We start from the raw sequence: 19,889 nt of genomic DNA, 5'->3' as shown, positions 1-19,889 counted from the left end.
CTCTCAGCAGCCCTGTCACAGTGTCCAGGCTAGGACTGTGGGCAATTTCCAAGCTTGATCCTCTTGCAAAGCCCTCAGCCCTTTGAGAGGGACCCCATCTCTTTGGCCTCTGCCCCTTATCAACAGACTTCTCCCTCACGGCTGCCTCACTCAGGAACTTACCAGGGCACCCCACAGCCTTGGGTTCAAATGCCTCAGCCTGCAGTCATTATATCCCAAAGACTGGTAGAGAGGATAGCAGAGCAGGTAGGAGCCTGGGTTCTGGGGTTAGCCAGATATGGGTCCAATTCCCAGTTCACTGGGTGACCTTGGGTCATTCACTTCACCTCCTTGAGGTCCAGTTCCTTCATCCACAAAATGAGAATAAATAAATTTGAAAACATCATAATTAAGGATTTGTCCAGTGGAAAATTTGTTCAAAGGAAGGCACCACAGACCAATGGTTCTCAACGTGTGGTCCCTGAACCATCAGCATCACCAGAGTACTTGTTAAAAACACAAGTGCTGGGACTTCCCTGGTGGCGCAGTGGTTAAGAATCCACCTGCCAATGCAGGGGACACGGGTTCGAGCCCTGGTCCGAGAAGATCCCACATGCCATGGAGCAACTAAGCCTGTGCGCCACAACTACTGAGCCTGCGATCTAGAGCCCATGAGCCACAATTACTGAAGCCAGCGCGCCTAGAGGCCGTGCTCTGCAACAAAGACAAGCCAGCCCAATGAGAAGCCCGCGCACCACAATGAAGAGTAGCCCCTCCTCGACCCAACTAGAGAAAGTCTGTGTTCAGCAACGAGGACCCAATGCAGCCAAAAATAAATAAATACACAAATTTATTTTTAAAAAAAACACAAGTGCTAAAAACAAACAAAACCAAAAACGCAAGCTCTTAGGTCCCACCTCTGTTCTGTTGAGTCAGAAGCTCTGGAGTGGGGATCAGGAGATTCTGATAAATGCTGAAGTTGGAGAACCACTGCCATAAATAACAGATGGGCAATGCACTAGGAGAAGATCCTTGTAACAACAATATCCAAAAAGAGATTGACATCTAAAATTTATAAGCTACTCCTACAAATCAACAAGAAAAAACAGGAAATCCAGGAGATAATGGAGAAAAGATATGGACAGACAATTCACTGAAGGGGAAGCCTAAATCCCTGACAAGTATAGGAGGTTCTGAATCTCAGGATTGACAGAGAAACGCAAGTTAAAACAACGAGATGTCATCTTACACCCAAAGTAGGCAAAAGTTACAAAGTCAGATAATGTAAAAGTTGCTGAAAATGTGGGGAGAAAACATCCCTCACACGCTACTAGTGGAGCCATCCTAGCAGATTTTAGTGAAAATTAAAACAGAGATGCTCTATGATCTAGTAATTCTACTCTTGGGTATACAGCTCGAAGAAATTTTCACACAGCCCCATAAGGGGCATGCACAAAGATGTTCATCACGGTGTGGTTTATGGTAAGAGGGAACTGGAAGCAACCTGACTGTCCATCACTGGGGGAATGGATAGATAAAACAGTGGATGCTCAGCTTGGAATATTTTGCAGTGGTTAGATGTAATAATTTACGTTTTTACACAGCAACATGAGTAGATCTTTTTTTAAAAAAATAAATTTATTTATTTTTGGCTGCGTTGGGTCTTTGTTGCTGCGCGAGGGCTTTCTCTAGTTGCGGCGAGTGGGGGCTACTCTTCGTCGTGGTGCTCGGGCCTCTCATTGCGGTGGCTTCTCTTGTTGCGGAGCACAGGCTCTAGGCACGCGGGCTTCAGTAGTTGTGGCTCGCGGGCTCTAGAGTGCAGGCTCAGTAGTTGTGGCGCCCAGGCTTAGTTGCTCCATGGCTTGTGGGATCTTCCTGGACCAAGGCTCAAACCCGTGTCCCCTGCATTGGCAGGCAGATTCTTAACTGCTGCACCACCAGGGAAGTCCCCACATAAGTAGATCTTAAAAACACATTAGGGAGTGAAAAAGGAAACAACAGAATGAGAACCTTATACAATACCATTTACGTAATATAAACACACACACAGAAGACATTGTACATTTTATGTCCCGGGATATATATCAACACATAGGGGTGGGTGCCTATTGTAGGGAGGGGAAGGATTGTGGGGATGTATGGATGGAGTTCGGGGAATATAAAACAAAGTAAGACATCAGAAGGGCCTTTCATGGATCAGTTATGATGGGATGGTCATTTGCCACGAACTGAGTATAACTCATGAAACTCTCTGGATCTGAAGCCCTAATAATAATAACGATATAATTTTAACAATGGTGATAATAGTACCTACCTCACGGTAAGTGCCCTGTGTCTGGCCATGGAAGGCCATGTAAAGTTCTACAAATAAATTTTAGCTCTTCTATGCAATTCTTGCCTCTTCTCAGGGCTTCTTTCTTTCAGCCTCTGAGCCTTTACTGAGGCTGTGCTGAGTCCTGTCCTTATGCTGACTTCTCCTCCCCTCCAACCCTGTCTTCAGACTTCTTTTACTACCCCAGATGCGACGGCTTGTCTGCGGAATCTTGGGTACTTTTCATTTGGGCCTCGAGCACAGAGCCAGGCTGTAATAGAGCTGTGAGGGGCAATTCCTATTTCCTCCTCCCAAACTGTGAGCTCCCTGAGGGTCTTCTCACCTCCACCTCAGTTCCTGTCCCGTTGCACACAGGTAAAGACAGGTAAACTGAGTCAGAAAGTGTTCGATGTGGAAGGGAACAGCATTTATTGAGCGCTTAGCATGTGCTAGACCCAGCACTGAGGTCTTGACCTTCAGTCATCCCTATGACGCCCCTGTGAGGTGGGTGGGGCCGCCTTCATGGTCAGAAGAGGAAATGGAGATGCAGAGAAGCTAGAACTGCTACCAGACAGGAGGCCTAGCCTGTCTGGCTCCAAATGCAAGATCTGAACAAGCAACCTGTTCAGAGCCTTAGGGCCAGGACTGGGACCCAAATCGTCCACCTCTGGGTTGACTCTCAGTAGAAAGAAACCTCTATTCCACACTAACGATCTAATTCCACCTGCGAAGGGGAGACCCTGCCTCTTAGAGCTTTAAAAATACCCTCTACACCACTTAGTATGGTCAGTTTGAGGTAATATCTGAGGGGAATCAGGAGACTCCCTCAAGTCCCTTCTCTCGAACATGTTTCTCAAACTGTAAAATAAGAGGAACAGAGGTCTTTGGGCTCTGAGAATTATTTTCTCAACCGGCCAGCAGGTGGAGCCCACTCTTCATCCCTCCCTTGGTCTCCAGAAAGCTGCGGAGTCTCGAGGAGGAGGGAGAGTCCAGAAGCCGAACCCGCGGGGCTAGTGGGACAAAGAAGTTCGCAGTCCACCCCAGCCGGCCTAGGGGCTGCCAAGTCCCAGTTAGGATTCCGCCCCCTGCAGGACATTCTCGGGACCGGAGGGACTGCAGGGACCGGAGCCCCGGGAGTAGGGACAGAGACCCCGGGAGGGTGCAGCCCCGGTTGGGGGTTTGAGGAGGAGGTCTGGGGATGGGGTCCCACAGGCAACGGTGAGTGAGGCTCAGGAGCGGGGTCTTGGGGGCCACCCCCTTCCCCGCCCTCCGCATGGGCGGCGGCACAGGCTACAGGTAGTTGTCCTCGGCCGCGTCGACCCCGCTCGGGGAGCCCTGGGCCTCCTCGTCAGTGCTTTCGTCGTCGTCGTCTGGGGCCAGCGCCTCGATGTCGTGCGTGATGTCGGCCAGCAGCCGGTGGAAGGCCTGCGCCTCGGGCCGCTGGGCCGCGCCGTCGTAGCTGCGCACGGCTGACGCCGACGTGGAGCTCATGCTGCGTTTGATGCGGCCGAAGCTGTCGGTGAGGATGCCGCCCTCGCGGATGCCCACGCCCTCCAGGAAGCCCTCGAAGTAGCCGATGTCCTGGTCCGGAATGAAGGGCCGCATCCCTGCAGGCCGAGGGGCAGGGTGATTCCTGGGGGTCAAGCCTTCCCCTCCCACGGAGGAATCACCTTCTCTGGGGAGCGGAGTGCAAATCCCCACCCTGCCGCTCGCCGGCTGTGTGACCTTGCACAATTCCGGACTCTCTGAGCCAGAGCGTAACGGCATAATGCTCCGCACGCAATAAATGCTCACTACATGTTAGCTTATTATTGTTATCATTATTATTATTACATTCCCATTTATGAGTTGTGTAACACTCCTCCAATAATTACTCTGAGCCTTACTTTCCTCCCCTGTAAAAGGGAGATAATTACACCTGTTCTCTCGGTAGGGCTGTGAGGATTAAATAAGGTACTTAACACACACTGAGTGCCCCATTTGGCTTCCGTTTTACTTCTGTCACTTATTAGCTTTGTGACTTATTTATGTACTTTGCTTCTCTAAGCCTCAGTTTTCTTATCTGCAAAATGAGGGCAAATCATAGTTTCAACTTCCCGGAACTGAGGGCGTTCAATGAGATGATCCTTGCCACTACACACGGTAACTGCCCAATACATGTTAGCTTATTAAGATTATCGTTCCTGTTGCTGTTATCACTAGCCCTCCTTACTAGCTCTGTGACCTTGGAAGAGTTCCTTAGCCTCTCTGAGCCTCAGATTCCTCATGGAGTAAAATGGGAAGAATCATATCCTCTCCCAGCTTTGCTGTGAAGGTGAAATGGTTACACCTGTGCTCTCTCTCCAGGCTCTGACTGCAGACAAGTCTCTTCCCCTCTCTGCACTTCGGTTTCCCTGTTTGCCTCATGGATCTCATGATGTCAGCTTTATGGGAGGCCAAGGGATAAAGAGTAAACACTCCCAGCCTGGGCAGGGGGCTCACCAAGCAGGAGGAACTTGCGCCGGTCTCCGTAGAGCTTCAGCAGGCCTGCGCAATAGTCCTGGATGGGCAGCCCCAGACGGTAGTCCCGCAGCAGCAGGGCAAACTGCTGGATCTCAGGGGGCCCCAGCTTACTCCGCAACTGTCAGGGACACCATTCGAGATTAATCCCAAGAGCAACCCCCACCCAACCCCTGCCTAAAAGACCCAGAGCCCTCACTAAGGGTGTATCCAGCCCAGCCCTCCTGTGAAAACCTGGCCTTGGGCTGCATCTAAGAATGGGATGTGGACTCAAGCTGCCCGATTTCAAATCCTGGCCCCTTCACTGACCAGCTCTGTGATCGTGGGTAGGTGACAACCTCCTTAACCCTCGCTTTCTTCATCTGCAATGTGAGGATAATGAAGGCATTTCCTTCTTGGGTTGTTGAAAGGATGGAAAGAAATGATGCATTAAAGGCGCTCAGAACAGTGCCTGGTATAAAGTCAACACTCAGTGCTAGTTGACATTACTTAAAGCCTTTCACAGCTGACTCCGTTTGCTCTCCTAACCTCATGCCCTGCCCTGACCGCTGAGGTCTTATGCTTCAGTTATGTCCAGGATTATTCATGATGCCTGACATACCCCATGTGTTCTCCAGGCCCTTGTTTATGCTGTTCGCACTGCCTGCCCCAGCTCACCGTGACCATGTAATCCTGCAACTGCTCGAGGCCCAGGCTGCTGTGGTCGCTGCCGCTGCAGTGGGAGCCATGGAAAGAGGGTGTGGACGTGCCGCTGTAACAGGCTTCAAATGTGTCCTGGGAGCCATTGCTGCAGAGACAGGGGGGGAAGGGGCCCTCACTCGCCTCCCTCCAGCTCCTCTCCATGTGGTAGGCTGAAGGTGGGAGGGCACAGCCACCAGTGCTCTGGGCCTGGGGCCTCATCCTATACCCCATTTTGGCCTTCGAGGCCCCATATGATCTGGCCACGCACCACCTCTCAAGCCTCGTCTCCCCCTTGCTGTTTGTGCTCAGGTCACCCTGCCTTCTGTCTTTTCTTCTAATACTCCAAGTACCTCCTCACCTCTGGGCCTTTGCACATGCTGTTCCCTCTGCCTGGAATGCCTCCCTTTCCCTGTCTTTTGCTCAGCTAACTCTTCCTCACCATTGGATCTTAAATGTCACCTCCTCAGGAAAGTTTTCCCTGATCCCTCTAGAATGGGTTAGACCCTCTGTCAAATGTGGTCACATAGTCTGTAAGCCTACCCATGACATGAAGGCCTTTCCGATGCCTCCACCAGATCTCCTCTCTATCCACTCTGTCCTTCACACCCTCTGCTGCAGCCATAGTGGCCTCCTGGCTGCTCCTCAAACATGCCAAGTGGATCCCGCTTCAGCATCCTTGCACTTGCTGTTCCCTGTACCTGGAGCGCTCTTCCCCCTTTTATTTGTCATGTCTCAGTTCAAGTGTCATCACCTCGGAGAGGTCCTCCTGACTCCCCGGATGAGGTAGGGTTTCCACAGCCTCTCTCTCAGCACTCTGAGCTTCTCTTGAGTGTTTATTACTGTTGATGCTTATTATTACTAAATAATGATTTCATTGTCTCCTGTGCTACCTTGTAAACCATGCAAGAGCAGGGACCTGGTTTTCTCTGTTTGCTGAGTACCTACTATGTGCCAAGCACAGGCCTCGTCCTTGTCTGGCTCCCCACTGTATCCCTAGCACAGAGCACAGTGCCTGGCACATGGTAGGTACTCAATAAATATCGCTTAAATAAAAGTCAACATTGGGCTCCTGCCTCCTGGTCTCTACATTGTTCCAGAACCATCTTCAATGATTACCTCCAGAGAAGCAGTGTAAGCTTAGTGTGGACTCTGGAGCCAGCCTGTCTGGGTTCAAATCGCAGGCCTACAACTTACTAGCTGCTTGACCTTGGGTCAAGTTACTTAACTTCTCTATTCTTCAGTTTCTCTATCTGTAAAATGGTATGATAAAAATTGGTGTCATTGTAAGAAACAGAGGAGTTAATGTTTGTACAGTACTTAGAGTCATGGACTAGGCAGTAAATAAACAGTAGCTACTGTAATGTTGCTATGTTGATTTTAAAAACGAAGTGCATTATAGAATAGCACTTGGCAGACAGCAAGTTCTAAAGTTAGTCATTGTCATGACTGTCATCTCTCTAGCAGATAGCAGGTTGTTTAAGGACTGGCCTAAGAGTGCACAGTCTTAAGCAAGTATATTGCCGCTGAAAAGGGGGGGCGGGGGGAAGTAAGGCCTGTATCACTGGCAGAGGCTGTCCCCTGTCAGCCTTAATAACAGAAAGCCAAAGGCCTTAGTAACAGAACTAAGGTGACCAACTTGTCCCAGTTTTCCTGGGACTTTCCTGGTTACAGTACTGAAACTTCCATGTTTTGGGGAACCCCTAAATCCTGGGCAAACTGGGGTGGTCAGTCACCCTAAATAGAACCCTGGACAACATTCCCAAATGAGATTTTTTTTAAAAAAAAACCCTACATTTTCCAGACTTGCTTATAGCTAGTTCTGGCCATGAGACCAAGTTCTGGCCAATGAGATGTAAGCAGAAGTCAGGTAGGAATTCTAGCACAGCTCTTTCTTTAAAGAGATTCCTCATATGCTGCTGTGATGGCTGGAACTATAGCCACTATCTGGGCCCATGAGGTGACCTTGAGGATGGAAGCAAGTGTTAGAGAGGGAGGAAAAGATAAGCCCGAGCCCTTAATGACCATAAGGCCATAGACTCCTTGTCTATCTTATGTAAGAGACGGGCGGGTGGGGGGGGGAAGCTTTATCCTTTTTAAAGCTACTCTTTTTTAGGATTCTCTATTCCATAGAGCCAAAATGACTTTTTGGCATTAGCTGTGATTTTGGCCTCTGCAGGCCACTGTGTCTGGATGACTGGGAAAGAGCTGCAGGCCCATGTGGACCTATTTCTGAGTTCTGGCTGCCCTGTCTGTCTCTCAGGGGTTCAGATCCTATAAGCTCACCAGAGCCTGGGAAGTTCAGGTTACCTGCACCCTCGGGGCCTAGCATCTCAGCACAAATCAAGATGGAGTCACTTTCTCCCACCCTCTCTTGCCCATAGGGGCTCAAGAATGCCCAGATGAGCAACCCTGTTTGTGCAGGGACAGAGGGGACCAGAGTGGGGTCCCTGAGAAGGACGGTACCCACAAGGAGCTGCAGCAGCTGAAGTCGGCGTCATAGGCGTAAGTCCCATCCGTGCGGCAGCTGTCACCTGGGGGCAGCAGACAGAGGGCGGTCAGAGGCGGCCTGGAGTAAGGATGGCGGCTGGAGCACGAATGGCCTTGTTAGTAACTGTACAGGTGTTAACTTTCACTCTGAGTGAAATGGGCAGCCACTGGAAGTTTCTGACCATGATTCCTGCCCCCACCGGCAACACACAGCCAACCTTGGGCAACGCACTTCTCTCCCAGGCACTCAACTTCCCCAAGGTTGGGACAATACCACCTTCCTGCCTACCTCAGGGGGGCCTTGGGGAGAGCAAGCCAGGGAACAGGCGAGGTAGCGCTTTGTAAACTGTATATGTTTGACAGAGAGAAAAAAGAACTTTGAGGGCAAGGAGCTCAAAATCATGAGGAGAAAGGAGCACCAGGTACAGAGAACTTGCTCTGTACCTGCCCCTGTCATCTCAGTGAATCCAGCTACTGGCCTCCCCCTGCCCATCGTGGCTCACTTAGTGTCACTTCCTCAGGACACTCCCCTGACTTTCCAGGCCCCGCTGGTTCCTCATTATACATTCTTATAACACAGTGTGTGGTTACATTTTATCTGTGCAACTATTTAATTACTGTCGGCCTACTTCAGCACTGCACGCCTCAGAGGGAGGGCCACATCTGGCTTTACTCGCCAGTACATCCTGGTGATTAGCAGGATCCCACAGACAGGTGTTCAAGAAATACTTGTTGAATGAATGAATTTGTTGAAATATCTGTTGAGTTATCTCATTTATTTGTCCATCATCCCTGGGAGAGTCAATGAACTTTCCCAAATTCTCAATAACCACAGTTCCCACAGATGTGAGTGCCTCCAGAAGGAAAGAGCTGGCTCCCCATTGCCTGAGCTACGCAAACAGGGACCACGCTCAGGGGGCTGTGGCTGAGGAAGTTCCCTTAATGGCCCTGAAGGCAGCACGGGGAGTGAGGCTGTTGCAGGAAGCTTTAGAATCAGACGCACCTGGGTTTGAATCCTGACTCTGCCATTTACCAGCTGTGTGACCCTGAGATATTTATTGACTACTCTGAGCCTTAATGTCCTCATCTGTAAAAATTGTATTCATAAGGCCTCAGAGTGTTCTTTCATCCATTCAGAAAATACGCCTTGAGCATCCGTCCCTGGTCCTGTGTTAGGCACAGGGGATACAGTGGCAAACAGGACAGACAAGGTTGTTATGAGGATTAAATAAGATTCGGTACATCGGCCCTGTGCTTGGCACGTAGTTGGTGATCAACGAATACCACTATTGGTCTCATTCTCATTCCAGCCCTTGATGGCATTCAAGGACCAGTCTGGAAATCTTGGTTTTGACCTAGAGTCCTAGTGGGACTAGATGGCTCAGTAAACTGACAATGCATGTACTTAGGTTTTGGCAAAGTGGGGACACCAAAAAACAAAAGGGAGAGAGAGTTCAGCTCTGAGGGTCTCGTTCTGAAACTACGTTTGAGGTCGTTATGAAATTTGACATTTTATTTTAGCGACATATCGGGGGTATGCTGTAATTGCTGTAGAGGTCAGGACCCCTAAGGGCTTTCATTGGCCCCAGTCCTGGGACATCCCCCCTCCTCTGGCCTTTCAGGACGTTTCACAGGAGGGGCCACCAGGAGTTGGAGTACTCACTGCGGCTGCACAGCCACGGCCGTTCGGGTGTGGACGTATAGTGGTAGCCGGCCCGGTCCACACACTCGATGCTTTGGTCCCCGTAGATGATCTGGAAGACCTGACAGATGAGGGCGCAGGACTCCTCTGCAGCATCCTGGCCCAGAGAGGAGGACAGAGCTCAGGCCTTCTCCAGGGACCAGGATGCCCCTGCTTCCTAAAAACGCAGTGTGAGGAGGCGCACAAGGGCACACACACAACTATGGGAGCCTTTAAATTGATTTTGAGGACATTTTTCATCAAAATTATATGGCCACGCTCTGGGTGGCCTTTATAGAAATAGCCACTCACTGGCCTTTACAGAATCCAGTGACAAATGTAACTCTTCTGCCCTGAAAAATGCACACATGCACCCCAAATTTCTGGGAGAATTATGGGGCCTCCTGAAGCTTATCTAAAATAAGCCCTAATTTAGTTTAATTTACACGTAGGAAGCTGAAGCCCAGAGACATAAAGTGATTAGCCAGGACTAGAGCCCAGGTCTCCTAATGCCTAGTAAGAGGAAAGGAAGAATTAACTGTATGAAAATGTTAGGCTCAGCAGAGTTACTACTGCTCAACATAGTTACTATGCCATATTTAGATATGAGCTTCCTGGCACCCAAGGCAAAAATGGAAGCAGGATGAACACATAAACTTCAGTCCCTGATAGAAGGAAGGCATTTAAGTTCTTGGGTGCAACTTTTTTGAGATCGCAAATATGAAGAGGAATTTGCCTCTTTGATTTTCCTCTTTAAGTCTTTAAGCAAGAGACACGGAAAGACAACAACTAATGAAGAGACCAACTTCATGAAGCCACTTCTTATATTGTGCTTCTAAAAAAGCCAGTCCAGGGAGTAAATTAAAATGTAACCCAGGACAGGCATTTTGGGATGAGGGAGTGAAATTATCATTAAACCAGGATTGACCCTTATAATAGCTCTACCAAATGGACAGGGAAGAGGGCATCCTTATTTTATAATGAAAGACATGGAGGCTTAGAGTGGTTAAGTGACTTGCCCAGGCTCACACAGCAGGCTCATGGCTTTGGTTAATATTGGCACCCAGGTTTTTTGACTCTAATTCCTGTACCCTCCTTGGGACCATGATGCCTCAGATTGGAGGCCAGAGGCTCAGTTACTCCTAGAAAACAACCATTATTTATTTACTCATTCCACAAATTATTATTTAGTCCCACTGTGTGGCAAGCACTGGGCCAGGCTGTGGAGTCTCAGAGGTGAATTCGATGAGGCCTAAAGCCCTCACAGCCCAGTGGGATAAACAGGGTACACTGTTCCCTCTGCCTGGAATTTGCTTTCTTTTCTTTCTTTCTTTTTTTTTTTGCTGTACGCGGGCCCCTCACTACTGTGGCCTCTCCCGTTGCGGAGCACAGGCTCCGGACGCGCAGGCCCAGCGGCCACGGCTCACAGGACCAGCCGCTCTGCGGCATGTGGGATCTTCCCAGACCGGGGCACGAACACGTGCCCCCTGCATCGGCAGGTGGACTCTCAACCTCTGCGCCACCAGGGAAGCCCCCTGGAATTTGCTTTCTTGACTCTTTGCCCTGCTGCTTCCTTCTCTCTTACACATTTCAGTTTAAAAGGCACAAACTCACTTTCCCTCTGGAAAATGGATCTCGTCCCTCATTATCATTGCAACCTGCTTTTCTACTTGGTCCCCATCACAAGGTATAGTAACATAGTACCCACTAATCCATCTATTCAGTATATTTATTGAGCACCTATCATGTGCCAGGCACTGCCCTGGGGGCCAGGGATACCAGAGTGAACCATCCGGAATGCACAGATGTCTTTAGATGAGGCTAGAGAGGAAATGAGGATGGTGGCTAGGCCACCATTGTAAGGTAGATGGCCTTATAAACAGTTGTAAGGACATTAGATTTTACTCTGAGTGAACTGGGGAGCCACTGAAAGGTTTTGAGCAGTGACACAATGTGACTTCTGTGTTAACAGGACTGCTCTGACCATGTGGGGGAACAGATTCTGAGCAATGGCCAAACCAGTGAGGGGTGAGTGAATGACCCAGATGGGGGAAGATGGAGCACGGACCTGGGAAGTGGGGGACAATGGAGCTTGGGGAGAAGTAGATGCACTTTGGTTATATTTTAGAAATAGGGCCAACAGGATTTGTTGACAGAGTGGATATGGGTTGTGTGAGAGACAGGAGCCAAGGAGTGCTGCAGGGTTTTGGTCTGAGCAATGGAAGGACAGAGCTGCCATTCATCAAGACAGGGAGAGCAAGGGAGGAGCAGGTCTGGGGAGAAGACTGGGCGCTCAGCTCTGGTCGTTAGACCTTTGAACGGAGAGGCTGAGTGGAGACACAGCCGTGGAGATTTGGTGGGAGGTAACATTTGGGAGAGTTCTCACTAGAGGAGGCCACGTAGAAATGAGTGTAGATAAAGGAGAAAGAGAATCAAGGACTAAGCCTGGGACAGTCCAACCTCAAGAGACTGGTGAGAAGAGGAGGCGCCAGCTCTTGAGAAGGAGCAGCCAGGGACGTAGGAAAACCAGGAGCATGTGCAGAGCTGCACACCAAGTGAGAAAATGTTTCAAGTCAGCACCAGAGCCTGAGTTTACTGGTTACTATCCACCTCTCTTAGAGAGGCACTGTGTCTGTTTTGTTCACCATGTGGGGTTTATATAGAGAGGGAGTTCAGGGCCCTGGGCCAGAGAAACAGCTTACAAGGCTCAGGGTTTGGAGGTGTCTGCTAGATGGTGAGCTCCCTAAGGGAGGGCACTAAATATGTCTTTGTTCATCTCTGTATCCATGGCACCTAGCCCAATGCCTAGCACAAGCTGGCGCTCAATGAACATGGTCAAATGAATAAAAGCAAGGGTGAATGTGGAGGATGGGGGGGACAAGAATGGCCAGAAGTCTTCTGCCTTGGGTGATGGCCACTGTTACCAAGAGTACAGGCTCTGAACTTCTGGGTCCCAATGCTGAAATCACCACCTGCTTCCTGTGTGACCTTGCACAAGTTGCTTAGCCTCTGGATCTGTTTCCTTCTCTATAGAATGGGGATGGTGGTAATATTTGCCTCCAGGGGTTACTGTGAGAATGAAATGACTTAATGCTGGTTTCCTGTCTGGCACAGGTCGGCCCTGAATTCGTGCTGGTGATTACTGTCCTCATTATTGTTACTGTGGTAGTGTGGACACTGACGACTTTGGAGAAGGAGCAGGGCTGGATGAGGGGTTAGATCAAGTCTGGGTCATTTTGAGCTTTCATCCCATTGGGACAGCAAGGGGGAGGTGTCCTGGGGCTGGAGTAAAAGCCTTTTGGCGTCAATGGGCACACAGTTCCGAAGTTCTGGGCAGTAGGGCCGAAGGAGGGAAAAGAAAAGGGGCTGGGGTAGACTCCAGGAACTTGGTATGTGTGTGGGGAGTGTGAAAACGCGCCGGGGAGGCAGGGCGCAGGGGCGCGGGATGCCCTCGGGCTCACCCTGTTGGCCACAGCCAGGATGACCAGGTTGCAGTAGGCGTCGGGGCTGGGGTCCTGCGGGTCGAGCGGGTTGGGGCCCGGGTGGCGCCGCTCCCAGCTGCCGCCGCCTCCCGCCTGCCTCCGCTCCCAGCTGCCGCCTGGCTTGCCCGCGGCGCCGCCGCCGCCGCCGCCGCCGTGTCGCCGCTCCCAGCTGCCGCTGAACGTCTGCCGCCGCTCCCAGCTGCCCGACGCCCGCGCCCCGGCGCGCTGGCGCTCCAGGCTGCCGCCGCCGCCGCCCCCGGCCCGGGCCTCGGCGCCCGCGCTCCCGCCCCACGCCATCCGCCAGTCAAGGCTGCAGATGGTGTGGCGTCGCTCCGTGGCGCCCACCCGCCGCTTCTCGGGCGCCGCCCCGGGCGGGCCCGGGTCGCGCCCCGCGCCGCCGGGGCTGGCGTCTACTCCGGCTGGCACCGGGTCCACGCCCAGACCTAGGAAAGGCCGGGTGGCCGTCAGAAGCAGGAGATCCGGGCTGAGAGCCCTCTCCCGAGGCCAGCTGGGTGTCCTGACCCCCGCCGCTGCGGTGGTGGTTGGGGGGAGAAGGGGGTCCAGCCGTGTCTGGCCCCGCCCCCACCCTCAGGCTCCACCCCTGGCTTCAAAGTCGGAAGGCCGGACCCCGCCCCACTACGGGTCCTCACTTTTGGGTCCCGCCCCCACCCTCAGGCTCCACCCCTGGGTTTGGCAGTTCCCACACGCCCTACCCCATTCCGACGCCCCTTGCCTCCCAGACGCTGCCGTCTGGTCTGAGAGTAGTGGTCAGGCTGTCCCCTCCTTCTTTACCCTTAACTCGGACCCTGTCCCGGGTTTCAGGAACACCTCCTTGGCTTCCGGCTTCCCTTCAACCCCTCCCCTGGCCTCAGGCCCCGCCCCTAGTATGGCAGGGTCTGACATCTCCCACCAAGATACCCCAGCCGCAAGCTCCGCCTCCCCAGTGTATGGCCCCTCCACTAGATGAGACTCCGCCTCTGCCGCAGGTTCCCTCCTAGCCTCAGAGCCTTGCTACCCTTCATCACGCCCTTTAACTTCAGGCCTCAGGATTCTGGCTTCTCCACCGTTTCGAAGATGGTGGGTCAGGCCGCCCCTCCTTCAAGCTTCAACCTTGGGCTTCCTCTTCTCGCAAACAGCCATGTCCTGTCCCTAGTCTCAGGGTAGTTTGGTCAGGTCTTTCCATCACCCACTTATCCAGCCTCAGGCCCCGCCCCTGCCCCAGGTCACGCCCATGCCCAAGACTAGGTGTTGGGCCCTTTCTCCACTCCTTCACCTCCCCCGCCCCGGCCCTGCCAGGCCCCGCCTGCCGTACCGGTCTTAAGCACCAGCAGGTGCAGCGCGTCGTCCTGCAGGTAGGAGGCAGCGGCGATCTCGTGCGTGGGGATACGCAAGATGAGCTCCTCGTTGTCGCGCCAGGTGAGCAGCAGGCAGCGGGCCGACAGGCTCAGGATGCTGTCCTGCTCCGCCGTGGTCTTCAGCGGCAGCTCCTTCAGCTGCTGCGGGGTGGGTCGGATCTCCTGAGTCCCGGGGGCCTCGGGTGGGAGAGGTAGGGGACCAGACCCTGCCCTCCCCTCTCCCGGAGCCTCACCCTGGCCGTGTCCAGCAGCTGCAGGAGCTCGTCGCGGCTGGAGGGGTTCAGTGAAGAGGTGACCCAGGTGAGGTGGCCCAGGAACTGGATGGAAATGGGGCGGGGGCGGGGGTGGTGGGAAAAGGGCAGAGAGAGGTCTCCCTGAAGCCTTGGAGGACCCTGACCTCCTCACTGACACAGTGCGGGTAGACTGAGATAAAAATATCTGAATTAATAATAATAGCCTGATAATAACTGTTATTAAAGCCATTGTAGGAGCCAGGCATAGTCCTGAGAGTTTTCTGCACTCATTCATCATCGCTTTAAGGATGAGAAAACTAAGGCACAGCAAAGCCAAATAACCTGCCCAATATTATAGAGCTAAAAAGGGCAGAACTGGACTCCACACACCAGAGTCCATACTCTCACTGCTAGCTTATTTTTGCTAAAATAAGCTTATTTTATGAGCACATAGTTATTTAGCTATGGCAGAAACAAAAGTCATTAGAATAGCTTGAATTTCCTGCTTGGCCTGAGTGGCTCTGTGCACCCCAAGCACCAGTGTCAACTGACTGTGCAGGTCACTGGCCCTCTTCATGATCTTGTCGCAGAAGTCAAATGGAAAGGGAAGAATGTTGTATCCAATTAGTATATAATTTTGTCAGAAAAATGATGCCCTAAATTAAATTAATAGTAAATTAATTCTTCATTCATTCTTAGTTATAGCTTAATGTTATCACACTTAAATGTTATTTAATATAAGAATTAACTTTTTAAAATATTTTTAGTTTTATTCTTCTAGGTGATTCTACCAATCATACCTTTCTTTTCTTTTTATTCTCTATGAAATTTCAGTTCCCAATTTTTTAAGTGGATTTGTTTGCTAGCTTTTCTCTTCATATAGGGCTGCCAGGTAAAATACAAGATGCCAGTTAAACTTGGTTTTCACATAAACAACTAATATCAAAACTAAAAAAGTACTCATCGCCTATCTGAAATTCAAATTAAAAAAATTTTTTTTGTTGAAATATAATTGATTTACAGTGTTAGTTTCAGGTATATAGAAAAGTGATTCAAATACATATTCTTTTTCAGATTCTTTTCCATTATAGGTTATTATAAGCTATTGAATATAGTTCCCTGTGTTATACAATAGGTCCTTTTGGTTATCTATTTTATATATAGTAGTGTGTATCTGTTAATCCCAAACTCTAATTTATCCCTCCCCCCACCAAAATTCAAACTTAACTGGGTGCCTGTTTTTACTAAATCTGACACTCCTACCCCCGTATCAGTCTTTATTGGGTAGCGAGGATTCTCCACTGCTCCTTCATGGTGTTCATAAAATAGAAGTAAAGCCCCTGAGTTGGCCTAAGTCCATGTGGCCTGCAGAACTGGCTTCCTTTAAGCTGGACACTGTCCAAGTAGCAGCAACGTCACTGCAGTAAAATCTCACAGGACGGTCCGGCTTTTTGGTGCACAGAGCACCCTCCCATCTGCTCTCCCCTTGGGGTAGGCTTTGAGCCCCATGTTGAGATGGCAACACTGAGGCTGAACAGGTGGAGGTCACTTGTTGAGGGTCCCCAGCATAATTCAGGGGCAAGGCTGCCTTGAACCCAGGCCTCTTTCCCCTGAGCCTCCCCTGTGTGGTCAGGGGTTGGTGTGGGGGAGAGGTAAGGTCTTTCCTGATGGAATCCAGAACATGCTTCCCTAAAATATGGCATCTTGGCACATTGAATATCTTAAGCTGAAGGAGTATGAGAAAACGGCAGAAGCAGGAAGGTCACTCTAACTTCCCCCACCTCACCCATCTTCCCTGAAAGCAGGCGATAAATCTCCCTGGTGAAGGGTACCCTCCTTTCAGGGTACCAGTAGGAAGGGAGACATCCTTATCACCAGGGACAGGGAATTGGGGGCCGAGAAGTCTGTATAAACAAACCTTGTTCCTCTTTCACCATTTACCAACCCCCTCCAAACCCCTCTGGCCTTGTCCATTCTTCACAGATTTATTGTTTCTTTGTCAAAAAGTATAAAAACTTCCTGCTCTGGTCACTTCTCAGGGTCTTCCATTCTCTTCTGAAGGCTCTCATGTCCATGTGAAAATTTAATAAAATGTGTGTGCTTTTCTCCTGTTAATCTTTGTTCAGTTTAATTTTCAGATCCAGCCAGGTAACCTAAGAGGGCTGAGGAAAACTTTCCCCCCAGCCCCTTATCTCAAGCTTCTTCCCACCCCTCCTGCTCATCCCGAAAGTACCTTGACCTCTTTCTCCAGATAGTCACACAGCAGAATCTGGGGGTCGATGAGGTAGTCGGGGGGATAAAGGGGCATCGAATGCAGGGGCCGGCGGCTCACACTGCTTCGAAAGGCTGCCCGGCGCCCAGCCTTCGGGAACACCAGCCTCCGGATGGGGGACACGAAGCCCTGGGAGAGGCGGGGGCGTGGGGGTAAGAACAGTAATAACAGCAACTGACTTGATCATATTCAGCACTTACATGTGCAGCCTTTTACTTACATTACCTAATTTAATTCTTACAAAAACTCTGCAGAGGGGGTAGCTCTATGATTCCCATTTAGTAGGTGGAGAAACAGCCTCAGAGAGGCAGCTAGCTAATAAGGTCACCAGCTAGTAGCGGTAGAACCAATAGTTCACCTTGGGCAGTCTGGCTCCAAACCTTCCATTCTAGAAGCCCTGTGCAGGCCCAGGCTGAGGCTTAAGGAACCCCCACCCAGGCTGGGGCAAGTACAGAAAAATATTAACATTCAGTGTGGCTGAGTGGTGGGTGCATAGGTATTTAAGCTATTTTCTGTGCTTTCCTAAATATTAGAAATGGTTAACAGGTACCTTGAAGTTTAATCCAGTGGGCACCTGCATAAAAATGGCCTGGATCAAGGTTAAAGGAGCAAATTTCAGGACCCCAGCCCATCCCAACAGAATTTAAACTCCCAGGAAAGTGTGAGCACTGCTCTAGAGCAGTGGTTCTCAGTGTGTGGTTCCTGGGTCTCCACCAGCAGTAGCAGCAGCATCGCCTGTGAACTGAAGAGAAATCTACATTCTTGCACTCCATCTCAAACCTATTGGATCAGAACCTGGGATGAGACCCAATGATCTGTGTATTAACAAGCGCTCCAGGTGATTCTGCTGCAGGCCCAGCTCAAGTTTTAAAATCAGTATCACGGAGCCTGGATGAAGTACGTGGAAGCTCTGAGAAATGAGAACAAGCGATGTGGGAACGAGCACCCCAAGCAGAGGGCACAGCATGTGCAAAACACTGGGGGCTGCAAGGGCGGGCGCGAGCCTGGAGAAGGTGTGTTGTAGCTGTGGCTGAATGACGAGATGAACAAGTCATAGAGGGCTCGAATGCCGGCTGTGGAGCCAGGACTTTATCCTGTATATGGGAGCATGTGTGTATATGTGAGTGGAGTGGGGAGGTGAATGCTTTGTCTGTGGCCCTCAGTGGTCCACCCCTGCCCACTTCTCCAGCCTCATCTCACCCCACGCTGCCCCTAACTCCTGCCCTCCAGCTATAGGGCCATCTTTCAGTTCTTCCTATTTGCTACATTCCTTCCTACCATGGAGCTTTGCACATGCTGTTCCTCTGCCAGAAACACTCTTCCCTGTCCTCTTTCCTTCCACCCATCAGATCTCAGCTCAAACTGACCAGTCTAGGGCTGGGTCCCTTAATGTTCTGTCACCCAGCACTGTGTGTGGAGACTTTTGTACAGTTTTACATTAATTGTTTTTTTTTTTAAATTAATAGTTGTCTCCCTCACTAGAATGTGAGCTTCAGGGAGGGAGCAGGGACCTTGTCTGACTTTGCTCACCAAGTGCATCATCACCAGCGCCAGGCACAGTGCCTGGCACATAATAGGTGCTGAATAAATATCTATAGAAGGAATGAACCAAGAGAGAACAAGCACCTATGTCTTGTCTCCCTTCGGAGCCCTCACAGTTCATGTGGGAGTCTTTTCAAACAGCTGGATCTAGGTTTCCTGGGGGAAGAGGGCTCAGTGGGGGTGGGGGTGGGAGTTGGAATCCCAGAGGCTCCCTGGACCACAAAGAGAAACAGGTGTGATGCCCAGAGAACCAGACTAGAAAATATCTGAGAGTCAGGAAGGGGTAAAGGTCTAGGGGTGGGGGGAATGACCCCCAGGCTGAGGCCTTTGGAGCAGAACTGGGCCCTGTATAAAGACAGGGAGGGGGCAGGCTCAGTTGGAACCCAGCGGGGGGGGAGCAAGCAGGTGTCTCGAGCCTGGATAGGCAGCCTCATAGCACAGAATTGCCCTGGCTGAGGTCCTTCTGTCTGGGGAGGCAGGGAGCAGGGGAATGGGTTTGTTGGGTGGCTCTCTATCTGTCCCTTGGTCTGAGAAGCTGCAGGAGGGAACCCCCAGGAACACCAGGGAAGCAGGTTGAGAATATCTCCCAAACTAATCTGACTGGCTGGATTTTCCTGGAAGGTGCCCGTCCGTCTGTCCATTCCTGGGATGGCACAGGCCACTGAGAGCAGGGAGACGGGTTAGAGAATTTTGAGTCCAAATGTCTGGCTGCCCAAGGGTGGGAAGGAAGGTCTTTCCCAATAAGAAGAAAGGCTCTCCTGACGCCACTCACTGCCCATCACCCCCCTCCTCCCCCCAGGCTTCCCATTTCTCCGACTCCGGGGACATCTCTCTACCGCGCACCCCTTCCAACCTCCCACCTACCTTTTTCCCTTTCTTGACTTCATATTCCATGGTGAAGTGTCCCCTCCACTCCTGCCACCCTCCTGGCCACCCCCCTCCACCTTCTCCCCCCATGCAGTTCCTTTGTTCTTTTTCCTGCCTGGTCGGAAACTCCACCAGTCCCAGAGTTCCTGCCCCTCCCATCTGATAGTGAGCGGTGGGGTGTGGGGTGGGTGGAGGACGCAGCCTTGGGACCTTCCAGCTGAACAGTGGAAGCCCAGCCAGAGCAACTGGCCTGGGGAGAAAGCCCCCAAGGCCTCCAGCAGGCTTGCTATTTAGGGGGCTTGGGAGTTGAGTAAGGCTGGGAATGGTCCCCTGAATTTGGAGTCGGAAAGTCCCAGATACCACCCCCTCTTCTGCCACCGACCTTGCTGTGTGACCTTGGCAAGACAGGATAGTTCCCCCTTTCACAGCCTCAGTTTCCCCCTCCCCTTTATAAATTAGGAGTAAACATTGCCTTCCTCTCTGGGCTGGTGTGGTGAGAA

General features: G+C 51.2%; 1 protein-coding gene across 1 annotated transcript; it reads right to left on the bottom strand.

Annotated features, from left to right (window-relative positions):
- Nucleotides 1–1,596: 1,596 nt before the first annotated feature.
- Nucleotides 1,597–19,456, bottom strand: CCM2L (CCM2 like scaffold protein). The gene is made up of 10 exons (XM_067707796.1): nucleotides 19,387–19,456; nucleotides 16,942–17,109; nucleotides 14,709–14,792; nucleotides 14,433–14,616; nucleotides 13,100–13,563; nucleotides 9,621–9,756; nucleotides 7,938–8,001; nucleotides 5,447–5,576; nucleotides 4,772–4,910; nucleotides 1,597–3,897 (listed from the first exon to the last, which is right to left on the bottom strand). Exons 1-10 carry the CDS (start codon nucleotides 19,414–19,416, stop codon nucleotides 3,581–3,583), a joined length of 1,716 nt encoding a protein of 571 aa, XP_067563897.1. The 5' UTR covers nucleotides 19,417–19,456; the 3' UTR covers nucleotides 1,597–3,580.
- Nucleotides 19,457–19,889: the final 433 nt, after the last annotated feature.

Source organism: Pseudorca crassidens, chromosome 15 (assembly GCF_039906515.1).
Source record: "Pseudorca crassidens isolate mPseCra1 chromosome 15, mPseCra1.hap1, whole genome shotgun sequence".
Taxonomy (NCBI): Eukaryota; Metazoa; Chordata; class Mammalia; order Artiodactyla; family Delphinidae; genus Pseudorca; species Pseudorca crassidens.
The sequence above is the reverse complement of the archived record's forward strand: the minus strand, read 5'-3'. Positions and strand labels throughout refer to the sequence as shown.

What these genes read in the sequence shown, in the direction of transcription:
- CCM2L (XM_067707796.1), bottom strand. Translation starts at nt 19,416, where the DNA reads ATGGAATATGAAGTCAAGAAAGGGAAAAAG. An exon ending in TGCAGGATTACATGGTCACG is followed by an intron (nt 4,911 to 5,446) that starts GTGAGCTGGGGC and finishes TGTCCCTGACAG; the next exon opens with TTGCGGAGTAAGCTGGGGCC. An exon ending in GCGCAAGTTCCTCCTGCTTG is followed by an intron (nt 3,898 to 4,771) that starts GTGAGCCCCCTG and finishes CTCGGCCTGCAG; the next exon opens with GGATGCGGCCCTTCATTCCG.